An 18,352-nucleotide genomic window follows, 5' to 3' on the forward strand; every position below is an offset into this window, starting at 1 on the left:
CCCGAGTCCACATCTCTGGCAGTGGGTGAACCAAACCAGAAACGGTGCGAGCCATAAACCAACACGTTTACCTGAAAGACACTAGATTGTGAGAAGAGCTGCAGGCTCAGGTGTATGTCTGTGGGTCCACTGTGCCTACAGTCAAAGCTTGTTTCCTGTGTAAGAATATCCATTTGTGGACCTTTAATGTTTGACGAGTTGGGAATGACACTGCAACATCTACATTTCTTGCAAATAAGACAATTAAGAGTCATTTCAGTTTTACGAAAAATTATAATAATGTTGATCGTCTGTATGTGGGGTTAAACGAAACAGCACACTACCAACAAGGGACATCTTGAAGCACAAGTAACAACATTCAGTCCAGCTTATAACCTGTCCACTCTGTCATCAATAAGCTAAAACTGTCACCCCATCACACAAAAAGCCGCAAATGTGAGCTCTCTCACAGTCTCTCTGCTCGAGTCCTCTAGTTCCCTGAATTACGTGAACGCAGCAGCCAGAGGCCGCGCCGCCTCAGAGCAGCTAGCTCCACCTGCTGGCCGCTCCGAGAACTACAGCCAGGCGGAGCAAACACATCCTTCATTACCGAGCAGTCCGGAGAGAAGGAGGACAGAGAGGCGAGCCGTGAAAGCGAACAGATGTGAGCCGGACTACGAGGAGAGCAGCAGCTGTAGTAAAGACGGAGCACCTCTCTCTTCTGCTAATATGTGGCAACCCGCGTCGGAGCGATTGCAGGTAAGACGTGAGGCGTTTACTGTCGACAGGAGCTTCATCCGTGGAAACAGTCACTGGAGCCCGCCGTGTGTGTGTGCACGGCTCCAGCCTGGAGAGACTTGCTACGGCTTGTGAGCAGCTACAGATGTTTGTATATGTGTGTGTGTGTGTGTTGTTAGTCGTGCTTTTAAATGTGAATCATTTGTTTTCTGTTAATCTCTCTCTGAACGGGTCCCCGTCGGTGCTGCGTTTAAACGCACCTATCCACGTTACGCAAACAACAATGTGTAGCTCCGCTGCATTCCTGTGCTGATAAAACCGCTGGAGATTTTTCTTTAAATCACAAACATACTCCAGCTTTTTTTTTTTTTTTTTTTTTTTTAGTTTTGTCTTGTTTTATTAAAAATGGCTGTTTTGCCCCCCTCACAGGCCTGTGTCGGTCTTCCAGTCACACTAACCTACTGACTGCCACTGCAGGCCTCCTCCTCCTGTTGTCACTCTTTATTTTCCCTTCACGTTGTCACATCAGGATGCTTATTATAATCTCTCCGGTCCTCTGAGAGGTGGATAAAAAAAAAAAAGAAGACAGAGAGAGAGAGAGCAGACTGTGGTCAGGAACCTGCCGCCTGTGTGACCTGTTGAGAAAAAGAAAAAGAAAAAGAAAAAAAAAACAGCGTTAATGACACGTAGTTTGATATCCAGGGGCAAGCCGTGCACCGAGCCTGGCTTCACGTCTCCTGCAGACGTAATGCTCTCCAGATGTCGGCCTGCGGACTGCCTGCCAAGTGAACTTGCACAATCCTCTCTTCTGCCCAGGCGTCAAGAAGATGGAAACACGAATTATTAAAAAGCCCGAGAGTTCCGGTGCTCAGATGTGGAGTTTAGGGGCCACTGTAAACGATCCCGCGAACACACATCTGTATGACCCCCGCGACTCTGTGGATTAAAGGGCCACTATGCGGTTTAGGGGAAGAGATTCAAAACTGAGACTCTTCGTGTTTACAATATCCACGAGGGAATAATACACACTGAATTATATTGATCTAATGAGCTGTTCTCAGAGGAATATGAGGCCCCACTGTTTGAAGCTAGAAAGGTGGCAGGGTCCGCCACATACAAACAAAGTGAAACCGTGTGAAATTGTTTTGTCGTTAAAGCTCAGTTTGTTTATTCAATCAATCCAGTCATGACAATGCAGAGAGATTGTTTAGCCATCATCCTCTCCACAAAACTACCTACTGCACCTTTAATTCAAAAAAACACTGAAGCTGTGCCTCATGGACGGCTCTCCTTCTATGCTTTATAAATGAGCTGTTATTGATTAACCGCGTCGAACACTGCCTTGTGATCTTTGGATGAACCCGGAGTGCTTTGGACCACCGCCGGGCTCCATTGTCCCGCTCAACAAGTGTCACCAAGACGTCGCATATCTCACATTTTCCGCGGCTTGAGTAATTCTTTCCAGTCATACCAACTAGTCGACAGTTAAAGAAGAAAAAAATAAAGCACCGTCAACAGTCGTGTAGCATAAGCTTGAAATAATTGATGAGTGTAATATATTTACACGGTTGTTCACCACAGTTGGAATGATTCATTGATTTGAGTCAATTTTAAGCAAAAACGAGGCACAATTCTTTGACTCCAGCTTCTTAAGTGTGAATATTTTATGGTTTCTTTACTCCCCCGCGACAGTAAATTGAACGTCTTTGGGTTGTGGACAAAACATTTTTAGGTCGTCATCTTGGGCTAACGATTTAGCAATTTTTTTCACAGGAGCATGACCGATACTTGACTTTTGTAGCCAAAACCAATATTAGGGAGTGAAGAATAACTGATATGGATACATAAGGCCGATTTAGACACATTTCTTGCAATCATCATTGAGTGCATTTATCAGACATTTGAGACAGTTTAACAACCGACTTCAATGATACAACTTGTCTTGAATCAGATTATGTTGAGTCTCTTTGTCTTTTTATGGAGGGGTCGCGACTCAAAAAGTTTGAGAACCACTCGTGTACGATGACATCAGCGCACTGAAAGAGTAAACTGTACTGTGAACCCCGATAATTATAGATTATCCCCAGTATCATGTTTTGCATTCTAATCTCTAAAAGAAGTTTTAGGATCGTTTAACATCATACAACATATGCACTGATTTGATATCAGCTGATAGTATTGACCAGCTGATATATTAACCAAACAACTAATCGATGAATCGAGAAAATAATCATCAGATTAATCTACAATGAAATTAGCAATTATTTGTAATGCTTTTGTTCACGACTGTATGTTTTTTGAATGTATCCCCAGTCCACCACCTCACTGCAGTCTTCCCTCTAAACAGAGTGATAGAACCAGTGTGTCGTGTGAACCCTGGGTCAGCTCACCATGCCTGACACGGTGCAGCAGGGCTGTACTGATTTCTTCACATTTCGTGGGAGTGCAGAACAGCACGGTGATGCATCCTCTCTGTGTGAATGAACAAATATGATTTTTACCGCCTGTTTCGATTGGGAAACATTTGGATTCAGATTGTGTGCGAAACAGTGGTCGGAACTATTCCCCGCCACTAACTGGCGATTTACACTTGACGATCAGTTTGCTTCCCATGGGGAGTGTGACTCTGAGCCTGTGAGAACAGTTAGAGGGCCTCTGATGGGAGCTTTTTCTAAAGTCTGAGAAAATACCACAAGGACTCTCTCAGCTCAGACTCGGAGAGTATGCTGCAGGAAGCCTTGCTTCGCAAACAGGGAAACGCGGGCATTTATCTCGAGTTATTCTGATTATCAGATTCCGATGTGCAAATAAGCGCTCGCGCCGTCATCCAAGTTTCCATCTCAAAAACGATCACGGTTTCATGGTATACAGGGTTACACAATTATTATTATCAGCTACGGTGACCGTAAGAGGAATGAAAACAGAAAGGGTTTTTGGTTGAACAAAAGCTTTATTATACAGTAATTTCACAAAACATCATGTCCCGACAGACCTGAAACTTGATAAAAACCTAAACACTAATATTGTATGTAGAATTCAGTGCTGTAGATAAGCTGAAGTACATGGTATGATAACCTTCAATTTTCATACCTCAGCCAAAGGTGCGGACAAACTGTAACATATGGCTCAATCCCATTTCTAATTTTTACCCCTACTCTTGTTTTCAAATGCCCCCCTGCCCTTCAGAAAACAGCTACAATAGGTAGTGGTTTAAATCTCCTCCAATGAAACGGGACAACCCTTCAAGACCGCCATACATCATCAGTTGTCGATGGCGCTTATGTGCGTCCTTCACCTCTTTTACGCAATCCGTTCACAGAGTCGCGCTCAGTCAAGACATCAGATAAAAAGGAACATTGCTTCATCACCTGGTCACTAGCTGTTTATATAGGCTAACATTAGCAACCTGATGACACTGATATTGATGGAACGGTACGTAAGTGCAGCAACTTTGATGCTGGATTTCTGTTAGATTTCAGGCGTCTTAAGGCATCAAAGGTGGGGATGCAACGTTGAAATACGTCTAAATGCACGACTGTTGTGCACACACCAGCTATAACGATGTAAAGTAAGCTACCTAGCTATTTAACTACTGAGACTAGTAGCGACTGTTTTATGGTCGTTATAAAAAACAGACACTCTCTGACACCTCTGAGGTGTTGGTGTTTGGAGGCCCATATAGCCCCAAAACTTAGCCCTACTCCTGTGTGAGAACAAGGAAAAACAAATGTGAACGCACAAAATGGAGGAGTAGTGCCCAGTTGTAGGGGATATGGGTGTATTGAGCATATGATCTTTTTGAAAACTCTGATAGATCCAACATGGGGCTTCTTAATATGGTAGTTCTAAACGCAGGAATCGCTCCTATCCACACAACATGCAATGAACACAGAAGTACCTGGCAGGGAGGGTCGAATGACAGGTGCTGTGAAGTGCCGTTGTAGGAAATGCACAATATGGAAGCGCCGTTCTTGCTGGAGGGAAAAAAGGTAGATTACTTCTAATAACCTGCAATTCCTGGCTCACAGCAGCGTACCTCCTGGAGAGCAGCTGTGGCCAAAAGTTGATAAAGAGTTTGGAATGTCTGTTCTGTCCGCTTCAAAACTACGACGCGCTGATTGGCGACGTTTAACTTGATGGATGACTTTGGTTTGAGAATTTGGAGAATAAACAAAGTCTACCCAGGTTGCCGAAAAGCAATTATGAATAACAGTCGTGGCAGTCGGTGATCGTTTGGATCAGTAAGCGAAAGGTTGTAGTTCAGAACTACAGCGCAAGAGTGAAAAAGCAAATGGCAACACCTGCCTGCTTTGTACCCTCCACCTCATTTGGGGAAAGACGGTGTTTTCCAGAGCCTACCTCAGGTAGCTGATCCAGAATGTACTAGTGTTGGTTATCTTCTGTTTTGTTGTTTTCATTTACTGTGGCATCCGTCCATATTATTCTCACTTGTGCTGTCCTCTGTTGCCATAGCAACACCTGATGTCTTGCTGCATTTTTGTCTCACGCTCAGGCGGGAAGAGGAGGGGAAAAAAATGAGCTAGATGGAGGTGTGGGGGTGAGGAAGAGATACAGGTCGCATCACCGACGTCGAGCTGCTTGCTTGTTTACAATAAGAAGTGTTTTGGGAGCAAAGTGTGTGTGTGTGTGTGTGTCTTACGACGCTGTGTGTTGGTGCTGCATCGTGCCTCTCTGTTTTTCTCTCTGTGTCCATTTCCCCATCCCTCCTGCCTCCTGCTGACCACATGCCTCGATCAGTTTCGGGGGGCCCTTCCTCCCCAGGCAGAGGCTATGTTAGTTCAACGACAGATTGCACAACATGCAGTGGTCTGGGCACAGATGCACACACAGATACACACACAAATGTAAGTTGGCAGGCAGGTTAAGCACGCATACACCAAAAAAAACCCCAACATGCTTCCCTTTTGATTATCCCCAGGGCTACCAAACATGTTTTTTCCTTGAGTCAGCGGCTCTTTCTTTAGCCATGGTTTCCACTTTTGACACTTTAATGTGTGTGACACTGACAAACAGAGCGCATAAAAAGATGTGGACCTGACAGCGCTGAAATAGCTGACTGAGGTTAAACACGGTGAGAGCCAGCCACTGTCTGTGCATCTTTACTTCTTGCTTGTCTTTATTTGTTTGTATCTCTAACCCTTGGTCCGTCTGTCTGTCTCTTTGTCTGGCTGAGGTTGTTTTGTGGCCACAGCTATGTTGTTGAGACTGTGTCCTTGGTGGCAACAGGAATCCACGAGCAGACTGGCACAAAATTCCCATGGTTCCCTCGACACGTTGATTTTTTTTTCCAGCCAGCACACATTTGCCTCTTATGAACAAATAGCTTTTGGCACACTGGTTTGGCTCTTCGTATTTGATGAATGGGCATAATCTCCTGTTGGCGGAAGTTGTAATTTTTCAAGGATTTGCATTTGCCAGAAAGTTTTATCCTTCCCATTTGTCATGAGGGAACTGTTGCAGCTATGTAATTTAGGTTTTTGTTCTTTAGCTTTTCCTTCTGCACAGACCATTTCCATAGCTCATACTTTCTGGCTTTTGTTTTTCTATTCATTTAATGTTGTTTTTAATGGTTCGGATCTCCATTCGCTCGGAATTGTGCTGCTAAAAAGATGCACCCAATAGGACTGTGTATGGCTGTGCAGAGAGGTATGATACAGTTAAATGTATCAGGGCTGCAACGAATGACTAAGGAGTAATTGATTGGTCTTTTAGTCTGTGAAATTTCAAAAGATTGTAAAAAATGCTCATCTCAATTTACCAGAGCTCAAAATGACATGTTAAAAATTCGACCAATAGTCAAAAATCCAAAGACTTTTCATTTACTGTCATTAAAGACACAAGTGGCAGATCCTTACATTCGTAGGTGCAATATGTAAGAATTGGCCACCTGTTGAATTTATACTCCAAACATGTAGGGGGCAGCATACCACCAGAGTAGCTGCTACATATTGCAAGAAGAAGCTGGCACCAGCAAATGTTTGGCACTTTTCCTTTCAAAATAACCAAAACTAACAGAAATAATTTTCTTTCAATTTCTCAATCAATAATTGATGTATAGTTGCAGCTCTAAAATGTAGTTTGAAGAAGCTCTCTGACAAACGTAATCATTTGGACTAGAGTGCCAACAACCTGATCGGTCATCCAGCTCCCGTCATGTTGATGGTTCATAGCTAATACTCAAAATCGCAGCACTTATTTGAACTAATTTTTTGTTTTGTTTTTAAACTCTCAGAATTTGTTGGCATTTTATCAAAAATAATTTGCGCAGCAGTGTCTGAGGTGTAGCATGAATGGACCCGGGTTGAAGTTAAAGTTGAGAACTGGCCACAGGCCTTATCATAAGCCCGTTAGTGATGTCTGATGAAAACACACTGGCCACTGATGAATGAACGAACAGATGACAGATCATTAAACCGCCCAGTGACATTTTAGGAGGTGAAAGTCGGCTCTTTCTTAAAATGACAAGTGCATATTTTGGACATCCTGTACACTGTTTTCTACCAGATGAAAGGTGAATATTGGACCACATCTAAACTATCCAAGTTCTTGACAGCGGGCCATGTTTTCTGTCATGAGCAGGTCCTTTTGCTTCGCCCCTGACTCTGTGCAGACTATTTAAGATTTTCCTGTGGGTTCATTGTTTACGTCAAAGACTTGTTGATGTTTTTACTACCAGCCGGAGATTGCCACCCCCAGGCTCTGAGGTTTGGGTACTTTAATAGCCACTTCCTTTTGCAGAAGCAACCCACCAATCACAACACCTTGTCATCAGCCTTCTCCCTCCTACACGCTCCAGTGCTCCAATCATGGTAGAGAAAAACAGCTCTTCCTCTGCGTAGGGACCTCCCACAGTCCACTTTGGGTTAAGCCCCTTCAGACATCTTTCCTCTCATAAACTGTCCCAGGATCAGAGGGGGAGGCTGTAAACACATAGAATGACAGCTTAGAAAGTTGCACTGCCTGATCCTCACCATGCAGGGAACTGGAGGTGTGCCTCGGACTTTTAGCTTGAAGAAGTAACTACCAACTTATGCTGAGTGACCAGCCTCCTCCTCCTCTACCTGTGGACCATTGCGCAGTTCTTCAGTAAGGTCCCAGAAGGAAGGATTTGTTTGTGTGTAGAAATGAGATACAAACAATGGCTGGATGGAGCTGGTCACCAGTCCAGAATGACGCAAGTTTTGTTAAGCTTCAAAGTAAAGATATTGTTGGGAACGACACGGTCTGTTGGTTGAACTGGCCCCGTTTTGAGGAGCAAATTCACGAACAGTTCGTTTGATGTGTATCTCTAGCAGATGTGCTGTTTACTCGCTGGCCAATGGCACAACAGAAGGAAAACAATGATTCAAAAGTTAGCCATTCACAAAATATTTCCATGTGGGATGTGGTGACGCTGGTTTGATGTCTGTTGTTTTGTTGTTTGGACAGAGTTTTTACGACTGTGTGCCCATTCGGTTATTGTCTTTGACACTCTTAAGGATGCACGAGCCGTGGGTGACAGGATGCACATTTCTGCCAAGGATTTCCTACTTTTCCACTGGTAGGGTCCAAGAAAGATGCCAGTGAACCAGCAAAAGGCGGAAGTGAAGCCTGCTAGCAAGCAAACATGGATGTAAATGCAGGTTGTAGATTTTTCAAAACATTAGCTTTGCAGATGTTTTTTTGTAAGGCCTCAAGAATACACACAATTCGTGTTAATGAGTCGTAGTTGTGGAAACGGAGCTTTGTTTGACTTGGAGGGCTGGTCGCATTGATTTGAGTAAAGTAATTGTTCACTATGTGTGCCACCATACTGCTGTGATGTTGTGTGTTTATGCTGGTAAATATGCCTGAGATTCCGACCTCGAATTCCAATTTGGTGTTTTCATGGAGTTGGAGGTAGTTTTTTTTGTCAGTTCCGAGTGCAGGGGCATACGGCAACTTCCAGACAAGTTGCAGCGACCATCCCAACAGTTTTATGACGCTCTTCTAACTCCAGCTCTTCACTTGATAGGTCCTTCTTTTGCAAATGAAAACATGAGATGCAGAACAGAAGACCTGATAACAAACAGGGATGTCCTACTGTCTCTGCCAGCACCCGACAGACCTACAGCATCTGGTACAGAGCCATACACACTCTTTCATCTCGGAGCCCGCAACATGTGCATCTGGGTTTGGTGTATGCAGATGTGACCGAGCCAGGCTAATGCTGTAGACAAACTGTTTTGGTCTTGAGGTCTGTGTTAAGCTCCTAACCGTGCTATACATGATGAACCATGTCTTGAGTTTTCAGGATGAGCCTTTTTTGCATCCAAGGGGAATTTTTTTTAGATTGTCATGCTTCTTAGGCACGGAACATCTGTCTGTTTTGCTTCTGCTGGTTTCCTAACATAATTTCCAGCTGTTTTCTACTGTTTATCATCATCACATCCCTATAACCCCTATTTTGTGAGTGTCAGTAGGTGTGGCAGAGGTCTGTTTCTACCCTGCTATGCAGTGTCCTACCATGAGATTGACCCAGGGAACCTTTTTTCTTGTAAGAATGGTCCCTCGGGGGGCCAAAAGTTTAACTTACCATCTGTGACCTGTTAAGCTCATCACTGCAGGAGTCAAACTGCACCAAGACACTCTCCAAAGCCTGTCTGCTTGGACCTGATTGTTCAAGTATTTTCCAGGATTTACATATTTTCAAATGCTGAATTCACAATTATTTTATTGTAGAGACTCTTTTGAAAATTAGCATGTGCACTTGTCTTGATGACACTTGTCTTGATGATTTCTAGCAGTAATCAGAGACATACTTGACACGCAGCCATTCCGAATTTGCTGGCAGCACTGCGTCTGTGTGACCTTGGTTGTCCGCTCAATTTTAAGTACTAGCGCTCCTCTCAGACAAAAGCTCCGTCTATATAACATATTTTGGGATAAAATTTATCTTCTGATTTTGTACATATTATACGGGTGGTGGGATCCGTGAAATATAGATGAGTGAATTGTTGTAAAAGTCACAGGCAGGAGCAGTTCTGGAAATGTTGGGCCAAGTTCCTTTTTTATTGTAACTTCTTTGCACTATAAATACAAGTTAATCACATGGGTACAGGCAGCAGTGAGTCAGTGCTGATGCGTCTAACTTTACAGTCATACTGCGAAATATGTAGACCCTAAATGTTATGACAGAAGTTTGATTGGATGTACAGGAAGTCTGAATATAGAGAGAGAAGTGAGAGAAAGAGAGGAAGTGATAAAACTTAGTAAGTATAAATCTATGAAATAGTGGTTAGTAATAAATAATAAAAAGATGCAATGAAAATTATGTGAATGTGAAAAAAGATGCAGAGTAGAGCAAAATAGTTGTGGGATGTATCATATACTTAAAGATAAACCTCGTTCATTCACGTGCATAACTTAGAATCCTTTACGTGAATTGTTGAGAATCGAAGTCCAAGATGAATGTGTGCAAGCCTGAAGTGTTTATTTTATGTAGCTTTCCTTTATATCTTGGCTCTGTGACTTTACACTAATATATGAATACATTACAGAAGGTTCGCCCCCTGTAATGGAATAATTAACTGCTGCACTGAGTAAAATTCATCTCAGTGATTGTTTTTAAATGGTCCTCCTGGATCCATCAAAACAAGGTAACTTTGTTTGGAGGAGAATTCATGTGCTCCATCGGCTGACTCCAGTAGAAAATGGATATCCGTACTAACACGGACCACTTCTTGGCAGTTTCAGTACATGTGGGCTGGTTTTCAGAAACATGTCACAGTCAACGAAGATCCTACTATGAGATTTCCAACGTATACTCGTAACAAAAAAGGAGAGTTGGTCATGTGCCAATGTCTCCCAAAACAGCATATACGACCATTTGAGAGTACCAGCGACAGGTGCACCAGATAAACACCTGGTTAATGTTGTGTAACAGTCACAGTTTTGTCCGGATTTGGAGCCAAAACTATTTGGCTAGGTTTAGGAACAGAACATGGTTTGGGTAAAGTTCAGTTTCGTATGTACGTGAACTTATAGAGAGATCCTTTAATGATTTATTTGGGAAGAGGGTTACTCCGGTCAGATTTGGGAAACCAAACTTTGTCACAAACTGAATCTCTGTCGATTATTGTTTAATCCCCGAAGGGCGTATTCTTTTTGTAGACCTGTGGATTCTTTATTTTGGATAAATATTATTTGAACTTACCAAACCCTAACCTGCAAAATGCCACCAGGCTAAAGTCAAGCTGTTGTTGTTAAATACTCGGAAATAAGGTTTGAAACTATAAACTACAGTTGGCTGGGCATAAATCCAATCATCTGTTGATCTTTACAAATCCAGATAACAGATAACATTTGCATAGCCTTCAGTGCTGAAAAAAAAATGCATTGGTGTAAATCAATTCAAAAATCATACTGGATCAGGATTTGTAGAATCCTGACAACCCTGAATATAAATATTCAATGTGTAGACTTCTTTCACTTAAAACAAACATTTACATAAAATGTGTGGAGATCGGGCCCCTGAGTGATTGCTCAAGTGTCGATCTTAAAGCAAGGTTGTTTTTCATAATCCTGAAAGAGGACCATTATTTTGAGATTTGAGGTTTTCTTCTGACAGCAGCCATTGTTTAGCCTTTAGATCTCAAGCGCAGACAAGACCCTTGTCTTGTAACCAGCTCAGAACCCACCCAACCCACACTGCCATGATGGTGGAGACAGAAAACCTGCCTGGGTCCAAGTCAGAAATAGAATCAATAACAGCAGTAACTTGATGAGGAGACTATCGGGACTTGAGAAATAAAAAACAATGAAATACTGTGAAAATATTATGAATAGAATTCCAGTATTACTCCACAAGCGGCCCCTCCGCTCAGGCTTTTTTGCTCCTGGGGGTGGAGGAGTTGGGGAGTCCACCACAGTCCCCCACCTCCTCGTCTCTCCGTACCGGGGCCAACCGCAGGAATGCGAGCCGCTGTCAGGAAGCTGTAAAGTGCTGACGCGGAGGTCAACGAGCGTTTACACACATGTGGCTTTACTTTCACAACTCCATCTTGCCTTTTCTCCTTTTCTCCGTCATCTGCTCCTTGTTTTTTTCTTGCCATATCTTCCTCTTTCCTGACAGGCCCCCCCCCCCCCCCCTTTTTCATTCTTCTCCCAACATGAAGGTTCAGATGTGGTCCCAGCAGTCCTGTTTCTGCTCCAACAGGTTGTTTGTTGTACTGTAGGGCGTCATCATAGAATTAGACTCGTTAGCTGTAGGACACTCAGTTTGCTGTATGCTACATTACATGTAATATGTGCATGCAGTATTTCACAAATCTTTTTGACTTTTAACTCCAAAATGTAGTTTGTTCAAACTGCAGGTGAAGACAAAGACAAACTTGATACAATATGAAAATCTTAAAATCATTAAATGTTTTAGGACAACATCAAATTGATGTACTGGTAAATATGTCACTGGCGCGGATGAGCCGAACTGCAAATAACCGATCCATGAGAAAAACTTAATATCTTCACAAATATTTTGAGTTCAGTATGTGTAGTACATTTATGTAACAATATTTCATGCAGTGGTGTCGAATTTAGAAACTGGACACCAGACCTGTTTCTTGAAGTTGATTGAGGATTTTCCTACTTGGCCCGACCAAACAAACCAACACGGAAGATTGATGAGAGCCTCTGTTGGCGGGTTTGACTGTTTTCATCGGCTGAAAATGTTGACCATCTGCTGCATAAGAAATTGACATTGTGCAGGTCCAACTTGGAAAACAGCTTTGAGGGGCCAAACACAAAAGGAAAATAGTGAATGGAAGCATTTGTAAAGGTTGTCTGTACTAAACAGAACAGTGGTCCTTCAAAGAAATATTATTGAACCAGAATTATTAACACTTTCCAATGTGATAACTTCTAAATATACTTAAAAATTCATGGATGGAAAAACAGCTACTGACAATGCTGGCATGCTGATGTTAAGTAAGGGATAATGCCTGACGAGGTGTCCACAAACAGGAATTAATGGACAACGCGGAGGCCTAAGAACTGTCCGACGCGCAGCGGAGGACGGTTGCCTCCGCGAAGTCCATTAACTCCTGTTTATGGACACCTCAAAGGGCATTATCCCGCTTATACCATGGTCACTTGCCAGAGAAAAGAAATTAAGACTATTAATTTATTTTCATACGTTTTGCAATCAAAATATAAAGTTTTTCACAAGCCATAACTAAGTTTCCCTGGTAACGCCTGAGGGTTTGACTAATACCTGGAACAATCATTACTCTCCCGTAAGGTTCTTATGCAACGGGAGCATTGTTCACTCCTCCAGTAAATAGGTCGGATCATAGATACGACTTGGCAACGGGAGATATTCTAGTCCGCTCAGCGATGAGCCAGAAAGCTAACGCTATGCTAGCAAGATTCAAAGTCAATAGCATTGCGTACGGTTGACAAACAGTAAATATAATTTGACAGTATGTTTAACAACAAGACTAGCTAGCTAACCAGTCATGTCATTGTCCCCAAATCAATATCAAGATTTTCACGAACAAATGATCGGCCGTGTGTAATGTTACTGTGGCCGCAGCCTGAAGTAGAGAGTTGAACAGCGAACGGGATGTGAGATTATTTGCGTATCAGTAAGTTTAGAGGGGAAGTGAACTTTCTGCAGCTTGTGTGTTACAGTCGCCACCCTGTGGTGTTCAGAGGATAAGACACTGAAGGACTGACGGACTGCACTCAGTGCTGGAAATAAAGTATTCAGATTTGATACGCCAGCTAGCGCATTAATTTACAGCGGTGAACAGTCAATTTGACTGGAACTACTTAGTAGGTGTCCATATATCAGGGGTTAATGGACACCCTGCAGCCAATCAGAATCGAGTATTCCCCCAGACTATGGTATAAGCAGGTATAATGTTTATACCACATTCGCCTTAGTTTAGCTTTTTAGCATGCAGACACTTCATAAGTACAGCTGAGTGTGATGAGGTTAAGTTCAGCGGATATTCAGTCCAAAATATTAGACAAATTAAAACGTTGACCTGATGATGGCGCTGTCTGAGTGGTAATCACCAAAGGGAATCAAAGTCCAAAGACCAAGGTGGGAACCAAAGTCATTAAGACTAATTGTCAGAGGACCATGAATATCTGTGCAAAATGTCATAGTAGTCCAGATAACAGTTGTTGAGATAAATCAGTCTGGACCAAGGTGGCAGACTGACCAACAAACCAACATAGTCACAGATAGATGGATTGACAATCCCATAGAGTTATGAAGCTAAAAAGCTTGCAGGTCAGAATCAAAGCAGTTTCCCAATATGGCACCTTTTTAAGTCTCTGAGCTCAGCTGTGGTAAGTTGAAGGAGCAATTTGTCCAAAATCACCAAAGAAAATCTTGTTTCTTTGCTTGACATAAATCCTGAATTCTTTGAGTAAGATGTGAAAATATTCCAGCTCTACACAACACTTTCACACTGCTGCTGATGTCAGACTCTGTAAATCACCTCCATTCTGTCTCCCCTGCTGTCCAACTGTCCTTAGTCGGTCTTGGATGCCTTGTTCAGTCTCAGTTATGTATCCAGCTGTGTTCACTCTCACTTAAGACTGCCAAATCCAGTTGAGCTGGGCTCCGTCGCCCATGTGACTCCCCGTGTGATCCGAGGTCTCAGCCCAGACAAACACCAGCTCCATATCTAAATGAGCCATAAGGTAATTAGCAGTAGCTAGCTACAGCCAAGGTTAGCTAGTAAAGAGCAGCTGTTGTTGGTTACTATGGTGATATGCTGCCCCCTATGTTTTTGGGGCAACCTTTGAATTCTGACCATATTCTACAAATTCCACCTCTAGACAGATTCTACAGATGTTTTCAAAATCTGTTAAAACTGTTACCAAGTAATTGCAAAGTGAGTAACACACTGATATAAAAAATATCTGATTTAAAACATCTGCAGGTGAAGTATTCTTCATGAAGGTTATTGCTCATGTGTAAGAAATAATTTCCACTGACTTACTGCCAGCGATATGTGATCTTTGATAATGGAGGGTGGCTGCAGACACACAGCCAAGCAGACATGCCTTTTCATTAGCTGCTGAGTTTGGTCTCGACCATTTCCAAAAAGGCCCAGAAATTCCACGGGGCCAGATCCACCATGTGGTTCTGCTCGGCTTCAGGAAACACCGGCCATGGACCGTAGTATGAGAGCTCTCTCCTCTCTGTTTTGATGGAGGCGAGGAGGGCAGCTCTCCCTTCATCTGTTCCTCACATTCCACTTGGAGCAGAGTAAACCTCTCACACCATCTCACTTCCAGTCTTCATCTCCAGTTTTCACCACTGAGATTTGTTTTTTCTACTCTGTGTGTGTGAGGGTCTTGTAAATCTGGAACACTGCTGCCTTCAATTTCATGCTGGTATGTCGAACAAAAGCTTAAAAAATAACATCCTGATGTGTCTCGTTGGTGTTTTAACCGTTTGAGGTTTAGAAAGTTTGCCACATTTACACACAGAAGAAAATCTTGTGTATTTCGAGGCTTAAAGGCGGCGAGACTCATCACTTATTCTGTTTTACACACCTTTAATTGACAAAACTCCAGAAACGCTGATGTTGTGGAGGTTGCATTTCTTATAGCCTTGAGCAATGTCAACAAGGAATTGTAAGTTCGATTTTAAGTTTGCCTAAAGCTCGATGTGTGTTCCTCTCTTGTCTCCATCAGCACTTCCAGACCATGCTGAAGACCAAGCTAAACGTGCTGACGCTGAGAAAGGAGCCGTTGCCCACGGTGATCTTTCACGAGCCCGAGGCCATCGAGCTTTGCTCCACCACACCGCTCACAAAGAGCCGGACCCATGCTGGATACAAGGTGGGATCACATGAGACTAATAATCCACAAAGCCACCTCTGTTCCTGAACAGTAATTCGATAATAGCATTAATAGAACCGTAATCCAACTGTTTTTCCCTTTCTGGACACACGTTTTATTCATTCTCACTCTGCACTGCCTCAACACAGACTTTTTGAAGTTTTTGTGTCTGAATACTTGAATAATAATGAAATAATGATTAAATTTGTGTGTGCGGGCACCTGCATATGTGTGTGTCTACTCCTCCTGGTTCTGCTCAGTGTCGAATGTGGAGTTTGATCCAATGAGCTGTTGACTCACAGCCCATTCTCTTCTCTCTGTCCCCAAAACAGAAAACAGACGGGGGGTTGCAGATTAAAATAGCAGCCACGCTCTATTATTACACATAACACTTTAACTGAGTGTGTCTCTGTGTGTTTGTCTTGCCTTGCACCACACCAGCACGAGCTAAACAAATAAACGTGATGAGATGAATGCGGGCACATGTGAGAAGACTGTGTGGGTGTGAGGATTTTGTTTTGTGAGTGAAATGTTGCTTTTGGTCAATCGCTCTGCGCCATTAACAAGCGTGTCGGAACAGGAACTGAAGCTTTTCCATCTTAACCTAACTAAAATAAACGTTTCATATCTGGCAGCGTCGTCAGATTTGAGGAAAAAATGTGTCCCTCTTGAAAGTATTGCCAAGAAACACACATGTGGAACACACAGTCCACATGCTTGTTGCAGATAATCTGTGTTTGTTGGATCGCTTTGGAGAAGAAACACACACTATGATGTACGAGCAGACACACACACACACACACACACACACACATATGATAAATATGTGCGTACACATCTCATGAAACCTTTCCCAAAGATGCTAAAAGACCAAAAGTGCTGAGTCCTAATCGAGTTCACTTCCCAAAAGTTCCTGAGGTCCAATGATGAACATGAAGTGAAAGTCAGTAAGACGGCCTTCACTGGCAGAACAGACCAGTTTGGTCTGGCTGGGAGAGACACGCATGCAGAAGACTTAAGTAAGGGATAATGCCCGACGAGGTGTCCATAAACAGAAGTTAATGGACGACGCGGAGGCCTAAGAACCGTCCCCCGCTGCGCGTCGGACGGTTGCCTCCGCGAAGTCCATTAACTTCTGTTTATGGACACCTCGAAGGGCATTATCCCGCTTATACCATGGTCACTTGCCAAAGAAAAGAAATTCGGACTATTAATTTACATTTTCATGCGTTTTACAATCAAAATATAAAGTTTTTCACAAGCCATAACTTAGTTTCCCTGGTAACGCTTGAGGGTTTGACTAATACCTGGAACAATCATTACTCCCCCGTAAGATTCTTATGCAACGGAGACGTTGTTCACTCCTCCAGTAAATAGGACGGACCATAGATACGACTTGGCAACGGGAGATATTCTAGTCCGCTCAGCCATGAGCCAGAAAGCTAACGCTATGCTAGCAAGATTCAAAGTCAATAACATTGAATACGTTTGACAGACAGTAAATATAATTTGACAGTATGCTAGCTAACATGATTAGCTAACTATCCAGTCATGTCATTGTCCCCAAATCAATAGCAAGATTTTCACGAACAAATGACCGGCCGTGTGTAACGTTACTGTGGCCGCAGCCTGAAGTAGAGAGCTGAACAGCGAACGGGACGTGAGATTATTCGCGTAGCAGTAAGTTTAGAGGGGAAGTGTACTTTCTGCAGCTTGTGTGTTACAGTCGCCACCCTGTGGTGTTCAGAGGATAAGACACTGAAGGACTGACAGTCAGACTGCACTCAGTGCTGGAAATAAAATATTAAGATTTGATACGCCGGCTAGCGCATTAATTTACAGCGGTGAACAGTCAATTTGACTGGAACTACTTAGTAGATGTCCATATATCAGGGGTTAATGGACACCCTGCAGCCAATCAGAATCGAGTATTCCCCCAGACCATGGTATAAGTCTTATTAACTAACAGCGTTTTCATTGATAAAAAACAAACAAAAGTATCCAAATTTGCCGTCTTTTGGCCCACACTTGGTAGTAACTAAATCTTAAATAACACTATGATTTATTATTAATCCGTTGAATTAAGATGAGAATGAAATGGAACGCACAGATGGTCAGTGTCTGTGATGATAACAAAAGAACATGATGTGACATGGGGGAGCTGTTACACCGCTCTTCTTGCTCATCTTCTGCATACAGTTGAGGCTGGCTTGCCTGGAACTGAAGCCAACACCATTCCTTTTCACTGTACTTCTCCATGATATGTACAAAGATGACTGACAGGAATTATAAATGTTTAAAAATGGCAACAGTTTTGACGGTTTATTCATTGTTTTTAAAGGCCCAGTTAGGCCCCGAACTGGTCCTTGCTTAAATGCCTTGGATATCCCTGTTTGGGTAAAGCAGTGTTGTGCGCTGGAATGGGGCTGCATGCACAACTGTATTTCGACTTTTAAAAAATTATTATACAATATTATACAATATTTCAACCTACAAAAACGCGACAAAGCGCACAATAGAGGGCAATAGGAAATGAACAGCCTTGCTGGCGATGCCTTTTGAGCGATGAACTTGCAATGTATTTTTCCAAATTCTCTGGGTCTGTTGGACGTCTTACTAAACGTCCTAAACTCAATGAGGTAATATTTTGTCACATGTTACTGACTCATCAGCATCTTGGTGTTCACTGAGTCAATCTTACTTGTTTTTAATTATTAGTCATGCTCTGGAAATGTTTTGAACTGCCCAGATGTCACCAGCTGTCTAGTCCAACTAAATATTGTAAAGATGC

At 42.8% G+C, this 18,352-nt stretch overlaps 1 protein-coding gene across 1 annotated transcript in view; it reads left to right on the forward strand.

Moving 5' to 3' along the window:
- Positions 1-548: 548 nt before the first annotated feature.
- The window catches only part of pid1 (phosphotyrosine interaction domain containing 1), a 35,736-nt gene continuing 17,932 nt past the window's right edge, over positions 549-18,352 (forward strand). Inside the window, exons 1-2 of the mRNA XM_030403597.1 lie at positions 549-738; positions 15,415-15,561. Coding sequence (XP_030259457.1) covers positions 709-738; positions 15,415-15,561 — 177 coding nt within the window. The 5' untranslated portion in view covers positions 549-708. The remainder of the gene's footprint in view (positions 739-15,414; positions 15,562-18,352) is intronic.

Source organism: Sparus aurata, chromosome 2 (genome assembly GCF_900880675.1).
Source record: "Sparus aurata chromosome 2, fSpaAur1.1, whole genome shotgun sequence".
Lineage (NCBI taxonomy): Eukaryota > Metazoa > Chordata > Actinopteri > Spariformes > Sparidae > Sparus > Sparus aurata.